General features: G+C 49.3%; 1 protein-coding gene across 12 annotated transcripts in view; it reads right to left on the reverse strand.

Annotated features, from left to right (window-relative positions):
* Positions 1-18,128, reverse strand: part of LOC149330440 (uncharacterized) — a 225,259-nt gene that overhangs the window by 31,260 nt on the left and 175,871 nt on the right. For all 12 annotated transcript variants that reach the window (XM_089560998.1, XM_089561002.1, XM_089561007.1 and 9 more), the window contains one exon: positions 1,856-1,886. In XM_089560998.1, coding sequence (XP_089417124.1) covers positions 1,856-1,886 — 31 coding nt within the window. The remainder of the gene's footprint in view (positions 1-1,855; positions 1,887-18,128) is intronic.

Below are 18,128 nucleotides of genomic sequence, written 5' to 3' on the forward strand. Positions count from 1 at the left end.
GCCGAGCACCATAGCCACTGAGCCACCGCGGAGGCTACGGAACTAAACTGGACGACTTCAGTCGGGTTAAAAGAAAGCCGCCAAGCTTGGTGATGCACGGTGTTATGGAAGGCAAGTGGGAGAGATAGGTACTCCAGAAAAAAAAGAAAGAAAGGCTACAACAGCTTCAACAGTGTTCTCACAAAAAAACACCGCATTGAGATTTCAATGCGCAAGCATAAACAGAACGGTTTCTGAGATGAAGCAATTTTTTTGAGAGCGCTCAAACGCGATACATAAACCGACACAACTAACTGCTAAGGTGGTAGTGGAAAAGGGGGAGGGTGCAGTCGTTCGCAATTCGGCAAAGCGGAAGTCTGCCAACTCCATTTTAGTGCGAAAGCATGCACTACTTAACGCTGTCCCAACCAAGAATCTCGTGTGAAGCCTCGCAGTGACTCGGGTAAGCTCGGGTTAGTTCGGAGGAGCGTCGCGAGAGCTGCAGCCAACGGGACGGTGACCTTTGCACCCTCAAGGTCCCTTGCTGTCGCGCCTTCCAAGCAAAGGGTCCTTTCGCACGTCTACTCGGTTTAACTACGTTAGAACCCTACCACTTTTGTTTCCCTTCACGACAAGTGCCGTGACTATACAGGAGCGCATGAAAGAAAACTATAAACAGGGGGAGGCAACACTGGTTAGTGACAGCTCCGAGCGTTTACGAAAACCGGCGACCTAACGCCAATGTTTAGACCGTTCCATTTTCGCTTATTTCCTGTGCCTCTTAACTAAAACGCGTTCCCACCATAATTTACGTGCCTTCAGGCCTCGAAGAAGGCGGCATGAAGACAGGCCGTCTCCGCCAAGGTGAACTCAAAGTGAACGTCACGAAACGATGCCACGGCCGCCGGCAGAGAAGAAACGTACGGACAGAAGACTGCGTCGCTGACTTGTGCTAAAACCAATGTTACGCAGTAATTGCTATAATTACGCGGACACAAGACACGGGACGGGACAGAAGAAAGGCCCGCACTCTGATGCACTTCAGCCGACCCACATGTCGACCCGTCAACCCGAGCGAGTTGCCCGACAACAAAATCGCGCCACTCACACGCGAGCTTCGAGGACACTCTAAACGTGACGGGGACGAGCACGCGTTGCAGCCACCCTCAAAACATGCATTCCATATTTACTCGCCTGTAGGTATAGTCCAAGAATGCGTGTCGTCCATCACTCGAAGTCAGGAGCCACTTGTGGATCAGATTTTTCCTTTGTGTGATGCCTTATGTTTTAATTAACGTTTTTTGCTACACTTATTTGTTAAAATGTATCGCGCTTACTTATATGATGTGCCCCTGCTCCTGCCCCCCCCCCCATGTAATACCCTCTTCTGGAGGGCCTTTAGGGGTAACTTGAATCAATAAAATAAGAAACCTTGTTTGACCTCGAATATTTTCACTGAAGGTCGACCACAATCTTTAAAAAACTCGAACTAAAATACATGAAGCGTTGTCATTTTCGAAAGCCACAGCTCAGCGCATTCTTAGACGCCTACGTGAGCATATGAGCATCTCCGTCAGCAAAAGAAAAAACAGGGCCGCGTGAAGAAGTTACCAACAACCCAACATTAATCGACGTCGGGGTTTTGGAAGATAAGAACCCTGCGCTGTAAACAGAAAACAGTAAACAAGGAGCAATCTGTCACCTAACACATTCCCCTAGTAGGCAGCTTCCTCGCTTTTTATTCCCATATAGGCGTGTTTAGAGTGCAGAGCCGTGCATGCGGGCAGGACGATAGACGTACCGTTTTTGATATTACTATTCCAAGTGGGCCTACATTCGAATAAATACGGTATATGTAGCGAGACGCCACACTCACCTCTATCTCCTCCTCGGTCAGCTGGTCCGAGCTGCACGAAAAGAAAAAAGCGAACCCAAAAGTTAAAAACAAGCGCGAAATTTGCACTGGACAAGTAAGATGGAACACAAAGGCCGCAAAGAGTGTCTAGCCGTAAGACAGGAAGTAAGCGCAGATGAGACGTCAGGAATACCCGAGCAATTACAGGTAATGCAACAGCCGGCGTCGAAGTATCACCACAACCACGGCGACACACCCTCTGAACAGAAGCCGCCGCGGCGGCTCAGTGGCTATGGTGCTCGGCTGCTGGCCCGAAAGACGCGGGTTCGATCCCGGTCGCGGCGGCTGAATTTCTTTGGAGGAGAAATTCGAGGCCCGTGTACTGTGCGATGTCAGTGCACGTTAAAGAACCCCAGGTGGTCGAAATTTCCGGAGCCCTCCACTACGGCGTCTCTCATAGCCTTAGTCGCTTTGGGACGTTAAACCCCATAAACCAAACCAAACACCCTCTGAACACGACTACATCCATAGGGTCATATTCAAGAAAACATTGCGCAGATTAACACAAGACGGAGGGAGGAACACGTGTTTCTCCCTCCGTCTCGTGTTAATCTGCGCAAATACCTGTACAGCCCTCACTACAGCATAACAGCGATAAAACTTGAGATCAGCCTCGAGTCTTTAGACATTCGCCGTTCCATTGCGCTTTTGTGCTTATCTCATAAATATCTTTACAGCTCAAGGCCATCTCCATTACCTCTTGAAACGCCTACACGCATTTCACGGCGCCTACATAACCAGAACAGCATAAAACGCATTCACGGAAGAACCCTCGCTTTTAATTCATCTGCACTTCCACGTGCCATCGCTCTTTGGAATGATCTTCCTGACAATATCGTATGCATCGGCAATCATCAACCATTCCAGGATCAGCAACGTAAATATCTCACATGACATCGCTTTTTCTCCTATCTTTGATTTTCTTTGTCGCAGTGTACTTTTGTTCCTTTGTTACCATTGCGTTTTGTTTTGACCGTATGTCCGGAATTCATGCTACTAATAAGTACCGCGCATCCTATGTATAATTTCGCCTTTATGTTTTGCCTTGCAGATTAGTTTCTTTTTACTTAATCTTCTGTATCTCAAGTTGTATTAATTAGTTTCTTTTGCACATTTTGTTGTTCTTTGCCCCCCTTACTCAATACCCTTCTGGGCCCTGTAAGGTATTATGAATAAATAAATAAATAAATAAATAAATAAATAAGTAAATAAATAAATAAATATGTCGCGACACCGACTGGCACAACGTTCCGGTCTACTAAGTCCATGGGGATTAAAAAGGGAGTAGGAAGAAGATGGCTAATGACGCAATATTCGTTATATACTGCTAACGCTCGATACCCATACGCTGCCTCAACGTTGTTCTCTTTTTGCCACAAACGTAAAAACAAGGAGAAAAAAAGCGATAAGAACCTCCAGGTTATTTTTGGAACAGCGCGTGTCTATACGTTTCACGCCACTGACGCCATTGACTGAGCCCGTATGAGCGACACGGTTTTACCATCACGCGTTCGCACCGGCACACTCCCGCTAATGCACGGAAAGAAACAAAAAGAAAAAAAGAGGCGATCATAGATTGAAGAAAGAAGGGAAAACCTTGTTTACCTTCAAGCAAGCGTACCGCGACCACGCTGGTAAAACGATATGCATAAAAAGCGCTGACAGCGGAAAATAACATTACAAGCAGCGAACCGTAACAAACGTGTATATCCACCACGGCTTTTCCCTGAAAGTTAACGCATAGACCTCGTCCATGTTAGTGTTCCCGGTCGAACCGTCTCGTTCTGTACAATGTACCCGCCGTATGCTTTGAATTTCGATGGAGGCGAAATTCTAGAGGCCCGTGTACTGTGCGATGTCAGTGCGCGTTAAAGTACCCCGGTTGGTCGAAATTTCCGGAGCCCTTCACTAAGGCATCCCTCATAGCCTGAGCTGCTTTGGGACGTTAAACCCCAATAAGAACAACAACAACAGCTTATTTGCAAAACGTAGCGGGTACAGAACGCGCGCATTGAACAACGTAGCGCAAATGGACAAGACAAAAAAAAAAAAACGCATACAGACACACTGCTCATTTCACGCAACACTTTATTACAGACAAGGACGAATTTTTGCCCCAGCCGTGTTAACAGCAATATGAGCACGTATCAGAATCCTATCATGTCTGTAATAAAGCGTTATCGGAAGTTAGCGCTTGGTCTGCGTGTGTTCTTCGTTCTGTCCCCGTACATTCGCTCTGCGTTCTTCACGTCCAAAAGGCAGCAACACGCTCAAGCATCTACTCTTGTAAATACGCGATTGCAGCGCTACCTACAGTCGCACTACCTAACAACAAAACCGCTATGAAAACCCAATGTCCGAGATGTTTGACCCAGAGTAACAGTACACCGTGCACTGGCACATCGTTGCAATATATGCCTTGACCACCAAGCGCCCGAGCTTTGCCGTTTCCTTGATTTCTCTCCGTTTCTACTACCGCGCATCTCAAATTTCTACCTCTTAGGAAACTCCTTTCCGGCGCTTTCAGTGTTTCGAATCATATAGCTCTGTTCCAATACGCACTATCGAGAAATGCAAGCACAGATGTTGACCAGCCAAGTTTTAATCGAGAACAGCCAGTCATGAGATGCCTACGCAGAGTTTTCCGCAGTTGGTTACTATATTTCCCCACCGAAGTTTAGTAGAGGGAAAGAACCAACCACTACGAGAAAACAGTAAAATACAGCTATGCAGTAACACACATTAAGTTCTTCAGAGAAAACAAAAAACAGTTTAGGCACAAGTTCTACGCCTGCACTGCACATATGCTTGTATTGTAGCCTAGAAGACAAAAAAATCTTTGCTCGCTAAGCAGCGCCCACCGCTATTTGCTCTGTGTACATGTGTGTGAACGATGACTATCGAACACTCTTCTATAAGTACTCTGCGCCGCCCATTCGACGCAGAGATGCTCGTTTTAGGTGTCGTGGAAAGCTCTCGCACACATATAGCATTACCCAGAGGCTTCTTGGCCAGCGGAAAGACACTCAAAGACCCCGCACACTGCGGTAGCAAAACGACCTTTCTTGCAAGCACGCGGGAACGGAAGAACCCCGCAATCAGGCGGTCGTCATCGGGTCGGTTCCACGAGATGCGGACGGTTTCGTTCCTCGTTCACGTGAGCAGCACGCTCACATTAAGGGGAAAAAAAACAAACTACATCCATTCGCCCGCCCGCCCGTCCGCTATATGGCAATTCAGGCAGGTTCATATCCCCCACGCGCGCATAACCGCTCGCTGTGTCGTGACACCGCAGGATTAATCGAAGACGGTTGCCGCCGTAGAGCAGCCGATATCCGCCGCTCGCGATAATTGGCTGCTTTCGTATGCGGCTCCATGGGTTGGAGGGGGAAAAAAATGAAGGGAGAATAAGAAAATATGCAAGAAAGGCGGAAGGAACGCTTATATTGAGAAAGTGACGAAGAAATATGGCGCCTGTGAGGCGCCTCAGTGTGTTTCATGAGTGCAGTGTATGTGGAGAGCGGACGCTGGCAAGGCCGAAAGGAATGGGCGCGGCATTGCATGGCGTAACTTTAACGCTCAAATTGCGTACAATGGGACAAACTGCGTCATTTAGTCCGTGGTTAGTTCGAAAGGTTACAGACCGCGAGGAGACCCAACTGTGGCTGATATCCTTTTGCAGTTAGTCCCTTAAGGTAGTATGGTTTCGTTTTACCGAGTTTAACGCCCAAACGACTATGGCTATGAGGGACGCCGTAGCATCATCTGAGGTTCTTTAACGTACACTGACATCGCACGGCACACCGGCCTCTAGCGTTTCATTTCCTCTCCATCGAAATGAAACCGCAGCGGCCAGGATCGAACCCGCGCCCTTCGGGTCAGCAGCCGAGCACCACAACCACAGAGCCAGCACGGCGGCCTTCCTTAATAAGGGAGTAACGGTTGCTCTTTTGGGGACTAACGGCTGTCGAAAGTCTGTCCCAAAAGGAGTAACCCTTGCAACTCTTATTTCTTTTGAGTGGGCGCACCTCCATACAGCTACAGCGCAGCGAGGCATGAAAAGAAAAATGATAGGTGTAACGTTAAGAGACCGGAAGCAGGCAGAGTGGGTGAGGGAACAAACGCGGGTTAATGCCATCCCAGTCGAAATCAAGAGGAAGAAATAGGCTCGGGCAGGGCATGTAATGCGAAGGCGAGATAACCGATGGTCCTTAAGGGTAACGGAGCGGATTCCATGAGAAGGCAAGCGCAGCGGGCGGCGGCAGAAAGTTAGGTGGGCGGATGAGATTAAGAAGCTCGCGGGGATACGGTGGTCGCAGTTGGGCAAAGGACTGGGTCCCTTCGTCTCGCAGTGGGCGTAGTCAGGCTGATGATGATGATGACCACCTCTACGCGGCATTTCTACAGCCCACTAACGAAACAAGCGGAAAGCCAGTGCTTTGCGGCACTCGCGAATTCGGCCTGCGCAATTTCTCGGAACCTATAGGCGCGCACGCGTGATCGAGGTCGCCGAATCGGGCACGGAAGGAGGTCCCTCTAATGTATGCGGCGGCAGATAGACGCACGCACGCGAACGTCCGCAGCCCGCCGACGCTTTTCCCGCACGCAGTTACCCAACCCCACGACGCGCGAAGTGTGTAGTAGGTGCCTAATTGTTATTAACGGCTGTAATCGCGCGCGCGCGCGTGCGCACCGCGTCTGTTGCTAAGTCGCGTGGCGCGCACGCCCAGAGAGAGAGAGAGAGATTAGACGTAATTTATAGCGCTCCAAGGGACAGTGCGTCGCTTTAATTCCACGCGCAAGACTCGGAACAGCGGGGGGCGCCGCCCTGGGCGAAGCCGATCGGTTATAACCACGTCATGCGGAAAATTAGGAGCCGACCGTTAGAGATTTCAGTCCTCGCAATGAAATATGGGGCCGCGCGACAAGGGTATACGTACAGAGCGGAAATACTATAATCGGCTTATTCGGGCGACGTTTACGAAGTTAAAACAAAAAAACATTATTGCGAGGACACTTTGGCAACCAAAGTGTTGAGAGTGAAAGGACACTGCTGTGACGACTTTAGGTGGATGTGACGTCACACCGTTCCCGTGGCTATGTAGAACTTTGTACACGTATATGAGCGAACAGAGCTAATCCGAACGTCAGACACGCCTATAACGACTTGAACTGGCCCCGACTGACAGTAGACATCCTAGTCGTTAGAAGGTCTGGTCCGGGGAAACCCATACAGCCTCGTCTGGCCAACTTAAAAAAAGGCCGCAGTTTTCTACACGGCTAGCCGCGGCAATATTTCTCCGTTCACGCGCGCAGTCAATGACAGGGTGTCCGACAGCAGGACACCCATATGAGAAGCCACTGCACTCCAGCTCACGAAATATTAGAAATATTCGCACACAGAGAAGCCCGCAAACGCCCAGGAGTTGAGGTTATCCACGCTTATCTCGTCTTTAGCTTTCCTTTAAGCTGTGCGCGCTATAGCCAGGGCTGCTCTATGCCCACGACCTCGATTGAAGAATTGCTGTGGGGTGTTAAGTTCCAAAGTTCCACATGAGCTATGAGACGCCGCAGTGGAGGGCTCCGAGTTAACTTCCACCACCATGGTATTCTTAACCATGCACAGACACCGAACAGTACTCTTTTTGCATTGGCGGTGGCCTAGTCGTTTGAGCATCCGCTTCACATACGAGAGGTGCGGGTTTCGATCCCCAGTGCCGCCGGCTGCCCAACGGTGACACAATGGGTTTTTAAGCTTTCCCCTGACTGGTGTTTGGCTTCATTAGGGTGAAACGCTTGGGAACCTCCTTGAGCTAAGGGAAATACCTAGTGCCATGGAGCTGTTCGGCCGCAGATGCCCTCGCGCCATAAAAATTCATCACCATCATCATCAACTCTATCGAAATACGGACGCAGCGGCATGGATCCAATCACGCCTCCACAAAGCCACCGCGGCGGGTTTCGGCTCAAACATGCCGCTTACATCCAGCACGAACAGATAAAGAAATAAAATTTTTGCAAAGGGAAAAGGAGCGAACAGAGAACTTGGTAGCAAGCCCCATGCATTTATCAGACACGCGCACGCACATCTGTCAGTGCAGTAGGGGAAGCGCGATATTCCTAGCCTCGGCGCGCTTATTATTAACTCAAAGTGAAAGAACAACACAAAGGAACGACCTTCGGCCACCCCCAGAGACAGGCGCTCATTGGCTCAATTGCGTGCCCCGGACTCCGCTGCAATACGCCGGCTGCTGTTATCAACTATGCAGCCAAGAAAAAACACTGTAACGAGAAACACAATCTCGTTGCGAAAGACCGGCGCGGCGAAGCTGCAGTCTCACTCGTGTTTTTAATTTAGTTCGTTTTGTTTTCTATAATCGGAGCGAGATTATAAGCGTCCACTGGCGGAGTGTCCCAAAACAGCGCAGTTATAAAAATTCCTTTCTCCGCTCACTGAGGTCAGCGACAGGCTCCTCGAGCCATTTAATTGTTCCGTTCGCGTTACTCATGTAACCGATCAAGGACAAATCCAAAGTTGGCGAAATGGCTTCTGACAAGCGAAAAGTAAATACAACTCACATTTATCGACTATCAGCCCAGTTACACTGAGTCAGCACGCTGAGGACTATGCGGACGCGTGGAAAACATATCCAGGCTACATTTACCGCTGCGACGTGGTTCCCACTTTGGGCGCCAATTTACGGATCCCCACGTCGGGCGCCAATATGCGGGTTCCCACGTTGGGCGCCAATATGCAGGGCCCAAGGTTGTGGTACTTGCGAGTCAACCAGTCGGCTGACGATTTAAGCCGAAGACGGAAGTCGTGGAGCAATGCGTTAGAGATAACCTCGCACAGAGCCTCCTAAACTGAGTTCCCGTCACACGGATCGGCAATCTAGTAAAGTAACGTTCGAGACAGTTTGCGAATACCATAAATGTATGAGTTCTTCGCTGCACCCTTGAAGCAACATGCCATAGCGAACTTTGTTTAGCCGCTCTAACGAATACTGTCCCCGTCAAATCAGGAATATCGTCATTTTAGGAACGACACCAGTGCGATGATGTAACGAGAAGCTTGGGCAATACAGGCACGTTCTGCGTCGTGATGTTCGATTACGCTCATGATTTGGTAACCAATGCAATTTTTAACCACTTCCACAGCTTAGCCTTTTTCCGCCGTTCTCGTTGAGACATCCACTGGGCTTCTTCGATTAACCGCGCTCGGGCAGCCCGCAAGTTCGTCTCTGACAGGAAAACGCATCATGGTCACGGGGGCTGGCGGCCACCGGAACTAGCCCGCCGGCAATCACGGCGGCAAGCAAGTCGCGGATCACGGAGGGCAGATGCTCTCTCTAGCTTCGCGTTCTGCGTCTCATTGCTACGCACGCGTACGGTAGAAATAGGCTGCTTGGTATCGAAAACAACGACTTGCAATTATTGAGGGGGGCTGCGTGCCGCAGACTGCAGAACATGCAGCTGATCAAGCTCGCACTCGTATACATAGGCAACGACAACGCGAGCATGTGCCTTCGGTGCACTGTGTAAGCTTCAAGAAATCCCCAAAAGCATGCGATGAGCAATCGCAATCTAACGTGTTTCAGTCGACACCACATAGGACGGAAAACTGCCCGTGCGTTGTTTATCAAACGACAAGCTGTACTCTCGGATTATTGCGTGTTTGCTTACTACGCAGTAAGTATATATATGACTGGTACGTATGACCGCCGACGATCGACCCTGGTGGACTCTGCTGTGGGCGTTGCGATTTCTACGCTCGTAACCTGCTTCATGTAAGCTGTAAGCAGAAAAGAATCGGGATACGTTCGTTCAACTGTAGTCTGTCGGCCGCCGGCTTTTGCTGCGGGCAAGGAACGCATAATCTCGGCAAAATTTGCGCATATCAACTTGTTGAACGTCCACCTAGAACAAGCGGGTGCACTGTATAAATTTAGCTGCGTATCGTTTCTGTAATAATACAGCTTTATAGCAGAGAACTGGCACTGAAATGAAAGGCACTACAATAAAGCCCTGCGTGTCGGCGCCTCACGTTCCGCGTGTGTTTGCATGACGATCAGCAGAAGTTTTGTTAAATTATCAGCGCTAGAGCTCATTTTTATCTATTTTTTTAAAATGAGCCAAACGCGAGGAGGTGCATGCCTGCGGTACTTCTCAGATATTTTGAGCATATGTGGCAGAAGGCCCGAGCATGAAGTTAACAGTTGGTGACGACAGAATCAGCACTTGCGACAATTATGTGTGACCACATATATGCCCGCAGAGATGTCTCGAGCAATGTGCTCGTGAGGGCTTTTAATAAAGGACATGTTTCAGTCAAGCGTTTTTCAAAGCATATCCACTTTTGCACTGCGCCAAACGCAATGAAGACCATACGCTCCCGTATCGCGCTCAACCAACACTTCGTAAAACACGGTCAGCACATGCATATATGCGTGCGTCTGAACGCGTACTCGGAACTGGAATCCGGCTGCTCCCGTGAAAGGCCTCGAACACCATCGCAATATCCGCCGGGCGCACGAAATAAACAGCCGAAATATTTTGTAAACCAGAAGTAAGCGATCGTAATATGAAGCGAGCAATTGTGCTTTCGAGGTGGTGAGACGATCGAAATATGATCGCGCATACGCACGCAAAACATATCAATAAACAGCGAGAACTACCGCAAAAGGTGCCATTGCAGGCGACACAGTCGATATGCACCGTGGCCTAGTCGAAACAAGCGCTTGCATCGCGCAAAACATCGCATGAAGAACCGCGGTCCTTCTAGTCCTTATAAAAATGGCCGCGCGAGCTTCCCGCTACCGTACACCTCTCTGTCGTCTGCTAGCTGCCCGAGCGCTGCCAGCACAAAATCGTCCTGGCGAGTCTGGCCGCCGGCTGGCAGCCCGAAACCGCCCAGCCAGAGAAAAACGAACGCGTTCCGGGCAGCCACCGGAAGTGGGCGGAGCAACCCGAGAAAATCGAGCGCGCTCGGGCAGCCCGCAAGCAACCCGCGGGCTGCCAGAGGCGGATAATCGAAGAAGCCCACTATTACTCAAGCAAACCAGTTTCGCAAGCACAGCTTTCTCGCTTCACCCATCTGTGACGAAATCGAAGTCTGATCAATGCAACATATGTTCTGAAATCGACTTTAATCGATAATCTCATATGCATGTCAGCGTCAACAAAAGGAAGCATACGATAAAGTAGGTAGTGCCCTTTTTGTAGAGTACGCATCACTTAGGCAAATATAGGCCACTTGAAATTGGCTTGTATCATTATGTTACGGCGTCGTTATGACAAAGAGGGCACCTTTCACCTAAGCGCAGGTTTTGTAATCTAGAACAGGTCACGAAGTAAATGAATTACCGGTGCTGCCCCTACCGGCCCTTGTTCACAAGCGGAGTGCAGCAGAGATAGTGCATCAACCGAGGATCCCTGAGGCTAGACAAAGGCGCTATCCACTTCCGACACCGATAACGAAGTTTATGTTTCTTTGACATGATCAACATTACAAGTCTGAACCCGAATGGCGGGAAAACTGCCCCGTTTTCATATATAAATGTCTCAGCCACAAATCTTTCTTTGCTGAATTGTAGAACGATGGGCCAGTTGGTGAGAGATTACGAGAACAGCGTAGCGCAGAAACACAGCACAGATAGAGAAGCACAAGCCACCAGCTCTAACTTGGAACGTATAGCCCTCGTGGAGTGTGCTTCTCTGTCTTGTGTGTTCGCGCTAAACTGTTCTCGTAATGTTTTGTCGCAGGCGAATTAACGAAGCAGCAAATGAATTATGATAAAAACAAAAACCGCACTGAGGTGTCCGTTCTGTCCCTTTAACACGGCGCGCAACATTCTCCCTACTGCTTGCGGTGCTAAGCCACGCAATGCCTGCTAAGTCCCAGTAATCCCCCCGCAGCAAAACAACCGCTGTAATGAGCGCGCCGCAGCTGCGTGGTTCGAGGTCGTCCTTTGTCTGGTAATCGCGAACAGAGAGCGCCGGCAGAATGAGCGGCCGTACGCAGAAACAAGACCGCATCCGAAGGCCGCGAGCTCCGCTGCAACATGCCCTTCACAGCTGCCTTCTACTAAGGCCTTACAGGCTTGCAGAGCCGGCCACGAATCAGATCACGGTGCCGCATACGGTGAACCTTAATGAAAATGGTCTATATAGGCAGTCTACAGACATCTTATAGACTCTATTGCCTTCCGATAGATATTTATTTTTGTCTAATCAAAGTCTATAGACTGTCCACAGATAAATTTACTAGAATTGTATCACCATGAATCTATAGACAGTCTACGACTGTCTATAGCACTTGTATTGCCTATAGACTGTTCTCTAGCATGTCTATAGAGAGTCTATAGATTTTACAGACAAATCTCTGGACAGTCTATAGACCGTCTAAAAATTATTTTGCAACGGAAGACTTGGAAGCATATCTCCGCGTGTCCGTTGGCTTCGAGCCGCACCAAGTGGCTGGCAACGTAATACAGATTAGTGTATTGTGGCATGTAGCGTCTGAATTTCCTGGAACCCCGAAAATGAATAATGCCACCCTAAGACACTTTTCCTTTGTCTCATCAAGCGCGAATAGCATAAGGATGGGGTGAATTTATTTTTACACAAAATGCGGTCTGCGAAATGTTGACGTCTATGCTCTTTGAGATGAAAGGACGAGTAAAACTTAACAAGGCTTCCTGTCGCTACGACCACAGCCCCTCGGATGAAGAACAAAAAAAAAGGAATTTAACGCTCGCGACAACGACAGCATTCTCAATTAATTAATTTCTTACACAAAACACGACCGCGCCTCGCAAAAGACGGCAAAAAAGCTACAAGGGTGCATCGGACATCAGTCTCCACAAAATGAATCCCCTGGGATTAGATGTCCATGTGCTTCCCCCAGTGGCAAACGGTAACAACGGCGTGCGCATAGCAAACCACGTCTAAGTACGTGAAAGGACACGCACAGAATGCTACGGGCATACGAGCGCGCTAGTCTGTGCCTCCAAGCGAGTTTCGAAAATGAGCGTTTATAACAACTCAACATGCTGCGCACATATTCAGAAAAATAACCTGAACATTACTAAGCAGCATGAGGACGAAAAGACTTGAGAACAGGAGATCCGCGATCGAGCGCTACCATTCGAAGCCGTCCTCGTCCTCTATAGCGCTAAAATTTCGAAATCATCTCGCACCAACTCGTCCCAGACCACCATACTAGAAAAAAAGCGCTCGTTTTTATTGATCACGACGGACCTACGGTTGATGACCACATCCCATGAACTCGAAAGACTAAGCTCTCCACCTCTTTTCGTGATCCCGATCTCCAAGTGTCAGGTATAGTCAATCGGATGTTATGCCTGGTTACCCTTCCCACGTTTCCTTTTTTTTTTTTTATCCCGCTCCTACAGAAGCGACCAGGAACAAGAAGTATGGTACGGTACTATATGGGGTTAAATGTTCTGAAGCTGTCCATGGAGGGCTATAAGAGACGCCGTGGTGGAGAGCTCCTGGGGGTTCTTTAACGACCGCTGATACCGCACAGCACACGGGCGTCTATTACTACTACAGCATGAGAAGCCCCATGGGGCCAAAATTAATCATCGGTCACAAGATTCGCCCATTGGCTGGAGAGAAGTGACGTCACCAGACGACACTATTCCTACTGACTGGAGGAAAACTGCGTCACAAGACGGGAGCTTTCCATTTTCTGAAGGAAAGTGACGTCATCAGAAAGGACATTTCAAATCACCGGAGGAAAATTTACGGTATTACGGAGTTTCATAACGTTCCAAAGCGACTCAGGCTATGACGGACGACGTAGTGGAAGGCTCCGGACAATTTAGACTACGTGGAATTCTTTTCAAGTGCACCGACATGGCACAGTAGACGGGCCTCTAGCATTCCGCTTTCATCGGAATGCGACCACCACGGCCGGGATCGAACCCGCGTCTCTCAGATCAGCAGCCGAGCGCCACAAGCACTGAGCCACTGCGACGGCCCAACTGGAGGAAAGTGACGTCATTTTCAACAGCTGCTAATGATGTCGCGTTGCCAACACACAATAAAATTAAGTGTCCCCGTGAATTTTGCATTTCGCCTCCATGCCCGCCGAGGCCGGGATTCGATCGCGCGACCTTGCCCCAGCAGCACAGCTAATCGGCCCAACGTTGGAAATGTATTGGCAAAGGCCGGTGCTACAAAGCTTCAGAGAGAAACCATTCATTTCCGATATTAGGCCAATTACCTGCGCTGCCTGGGATCATGGGTACAACAGCCGAATGGCCAAAGCCACGAAGCCAGCTAAGGAGGCTGGTGACATCATCAGCCTGACTGCACCCACTGCAGGGCAAAGGCCTCTCCCATGTCTCGCCAATTAACCCTGTCCTTCGCCAGTTGCCGCCACTGTATCCCCGCAAACTTCTTAATCTCATCCGCCCACCTAACTTTCTGCCGTCCCCTGCTACGTTTGCTTTCTCTTGGAATCCACTCCGTTACCTTTAAGGACCAGCGGTTATCTTGCCTTCGCATTGCATGCCCTTCCCAAGCCCACTTCTTCCTCTTGATTTCAGCTAGGATGTCATTAACGCGCGTTTGTTCTCTCACCCACTCCGCCCTCTTCCGATCTCTTAACGTTACACCTATCATTTCTCTTTCCATAGCTCGCTGCGTTGTCCTTTTTAAGCTGAAGCCTCTTTGTTAGCCTCCACGTTTCTGACCCATAGGTGAGTACCGGTAAGATGCATCGGTTGTATGCTTTTTTCTTGAGGGATATGGACAAACTGTCGTTCGTGATCTGAGAGAACCTGCCATACGCGCTCCACCCCATTCTTATTCTTCTAGTTATTTCGCTCTCATGATCCGGCTGGTGACAAGGCAGAAGAGGTCGCCGCAAGATACATCCGGGGAAAGGCGTAACGGCTTCGTCGCTCCGCGGAGCTAGTATACGGTCAGCGGCGTGCGGGGCTCGGAAGAGACAAGGGCGAGAACGAGGCGCACGCTCGGAGAGCGTTCTTCAAATCACCACTGACGGGGGGGCTGCTGGCTTCGCTCATTAACCGCGCCAGCTGTCCGCAGATGTGGGGCACGGCTAGCCTCCGAGAGGGGAAGGCGCCCCGAGGCAGACGCGGATCCGCGATCGAAGAGAAAAAAAAAAAAGCGCGCCGTGACCTCATTCTCCCTGGAGGCCACTTTATACGAGCGCGTTCAGCACTTTCGCTTACGTCCGCCCAGGCATAGCGAGGCGCATTATCCCAGGAAAAAGCCCCAATAAACCGAGTGACAAACGACTCTACCCACACATCGCGAAGGTGGTTCGGACTGCATTCACAGGTGTACAGCCTAGAGAGGAGTACGGAAAGGCATACTTCGTTCTTGAATGCGAACAATTTTCTGTTTTAGCGCGGTATCACGGCGAGTTTTCCGGTTTCGGGCATGCGTACAGTCTTTGACAAAAGTATACACCTCAAGGAGTCTGCTTCTGAGCGACCCCCCGCAGAGTGGCACGGCCTTCACCTGGGAGAAGGCTACAGTGAAGGTCTTCAAGGTAAATGCCTTCTGAATAAAGGTTGGTTGGTTTATGGGGTTTAACGTCCCAAAGAAACTAAGGCTATGAGAGACGCCGTAGTGAAGGGCTCCGGAAATTTCGACCACCTGGGGTTCTTTAACGTGCACTGACATCGCACAGTACACGGGCCTCTAGAATTTCTCCTCCAAAGAAATTCTAGCCGCCGCGGCCGGGATCGAACCCACGTCTTTCGGGCCAGCAGCCGAGCACCATAGCCACTGAGCCACCGCGGCGGCTTCTTCTTCTGAATAAAGGTCTTCAAATTAAATGCCTTAAGGTTAAAGGTCTTTATAGCAAAAGGCCTTTGGGTCGAACTCATTTAGGTCAAAAGACCTTCATGGTTAAGACCTTTAGTGCAAAGGCCTTTAAGTCAAAGGATGCTTTCCCATTCACAGGACGTAAGGACCTTAAGTGCCCACCGTAACTAGTGTCACTGCACAACGTTCCGCTCGCAGCCATGCTAAACCATCTCCTAATTTTTTTTTGCTATTTCTGCACCAAACTTGAACAGTTAAAGTGGGATAATTTGGAGCAATACTACTTGAAGTAAAAAAGAAAACTGTCCGCTTCTTCACCACATCTGGGCATTAATCATCGAATGCTTGTTAATTTGCAAAAAATTACTGGATCTTTTCGCCAGGGCTCTAAGGAGTGGGCGGATACAAGGGGTGCTATAAAACGTATAGTTCAGTGGGGGCTTGGAGATGAACCAGTCTTGTATGGAGGATGGCTCTTGTGGGAAGATGAGTAACTGTTGCTGGCCGAGTGATCCCTATTCACCTGTTTCTATTTTTAGTCCCATTAAGCGAAATCCGCTGTATACACACTCGTTTTTAAAGTGGCCGGAACCCAAGCTCCACGGTGGCGTAACATAACACCAAATAAAGTTTAGTCGTCAAGTTTAGCGGAACAGCAGGGGGCACTTGACTGCAAAAATCGCCATACAGGAAATGTGGTACAGTTACATACCTACAGCCGAACGCTAGTTCTATAAACTAGCATTTATAAGCACGAGTTCACATACTTAGCAGCCAATTAAGTGCAATCACAATCACTCGCACATACGTCATATGCATGACCTTGAATGCAGTGAGTGTGAACGCTACAGTGCGTGCGAACAAGATCGTTTACTTGCCACTACAAGGCGAAACGGACGCCAGTGCTCGGCCATGAGATAAAGTACTGGCGAATGAGGCGAACTTACTAAGTGGAACTGTCGCCCTAGGTATAACAGCACACGCGCCAAATTTTGCCAGTAGTTAGGCCGGATGCGAATTCAGATCCAGTGTTCCCGGGTGGCTGTTGTTCGGAGAGCGATAACAGCATATATGCGGAATTGGTCATTCTCTACATTCACAGATACCTGCAAGTCTTCCTACCCTTCCAGGCGCAGCGGTACGGGGGTCAAGGTAAGATGCGCCGCTGCTCTTCTATCGCGAGAGGTGCTGTCATCGGTGGGAATTGGACATCTTGGGTTATGGTGCGACCCAGATAGGTCTTACTGACCAGCCTCTAGCGATTAAATGAGCTGCCGTCTGACACGATGGGCAAGACTTGACAAAGGACAGGCTCTGTCCGAAACGCCGACTTAAAAAAAATCTCTACCCATATGAAGCGCTTCTCAACCTCGCATATATATATATAATATACCTGGGCAGGTTGCGCACCACTTTGTGGGCAGGAAAACCGGCTTCAGACAAACACACACACAACGGGTAAATGCGTCGAATGGCCACTAAATAAATGTTTCAAATAAAGTAAGAGAGGCTGAAGTATGTGAGGCTTAAGTTCAAGTGGTCGAAGTCAAGAGGCTAATATTCCAGAGGCTACAGTTCAAGAGGCTACAGTTCAAGAGGCTACAGTTCAAGAGGCTACAGTTCAAGAGGCTAAAGTTCAAGAGGCTAAAGTTCAAGAGGCTAAAGTTCAAGAGGCTAAAGTTCAAGAGGCTAAAGTTCAAGAGGCTAAAGTTCAAGAGGCTAAAGTTCAAGAGGCTAAAGTTCAAGAGCCTAAAGTTCGAGAGGAAAAATAAATCGACAGGCTAATATTCCTGAGTATAGCACCCGTCAGACAAAAAGTTCCAGCAAAAGCAGACTCAAAACTCAAGAAAATTCTAAAGGCGAAAAATTAACGAAATCGGACTTGACGAGCGACGGAAGAACCAAACGCTTTTTCACGCGTTCCAACAAACAACGCACACTCCGTCCGCAAAAACGCTCACCTGTTTCGTATGGCGACCATCAGGTCGTAGAAGCTCGTGATGGGTCCGGTGGGAGGATCCATGGCGACGACAGGCAATATTTATATATATATATATATCCTCGTCCAGTGACGTCACGAGCGCAGCCAGACACACACACACCGTCACGCGGTCAACGAAGTTTCGCTTTCGAACACCTCTATAGCTCTAACTTGCAAGTTACAAGTGAGGCCAGAGTCTTTGGAAAAAAAAAAGTCACTTTCGTAGGTGCATCAAGGAGACACGTTCCACCTCTTCAGCAACGCTTCCCGGCCATCACAAGACGACGGGCACATCACGAGCAAAGCAAGCACATTAACGGAGTTCGTCGCTCGCGCCCGTCTCCTTTCGAGTCACAATATAAACCAGCGTGTTTACACGAACAGATATGCAAGCGAGCCCGCCAGGCAGCCGCCGTCAAAGGA

Source organism: Amblyomma mixtum, chromosome 9 (assembly GCF_055824585.1).
Source record: "Amblyomma mixtum isolate Tamu chromosome 9, ASM5582458v1, whole genome shotgun sequence".
In the NCBI taxonomy this organism is placed as follows: domain Eukaryota; kingdom Metazoa; phylum Arthropoda; class Arachnida; order Ixodida; family Ixodidae; genus Amblyomma; species Amblyomma mixtum.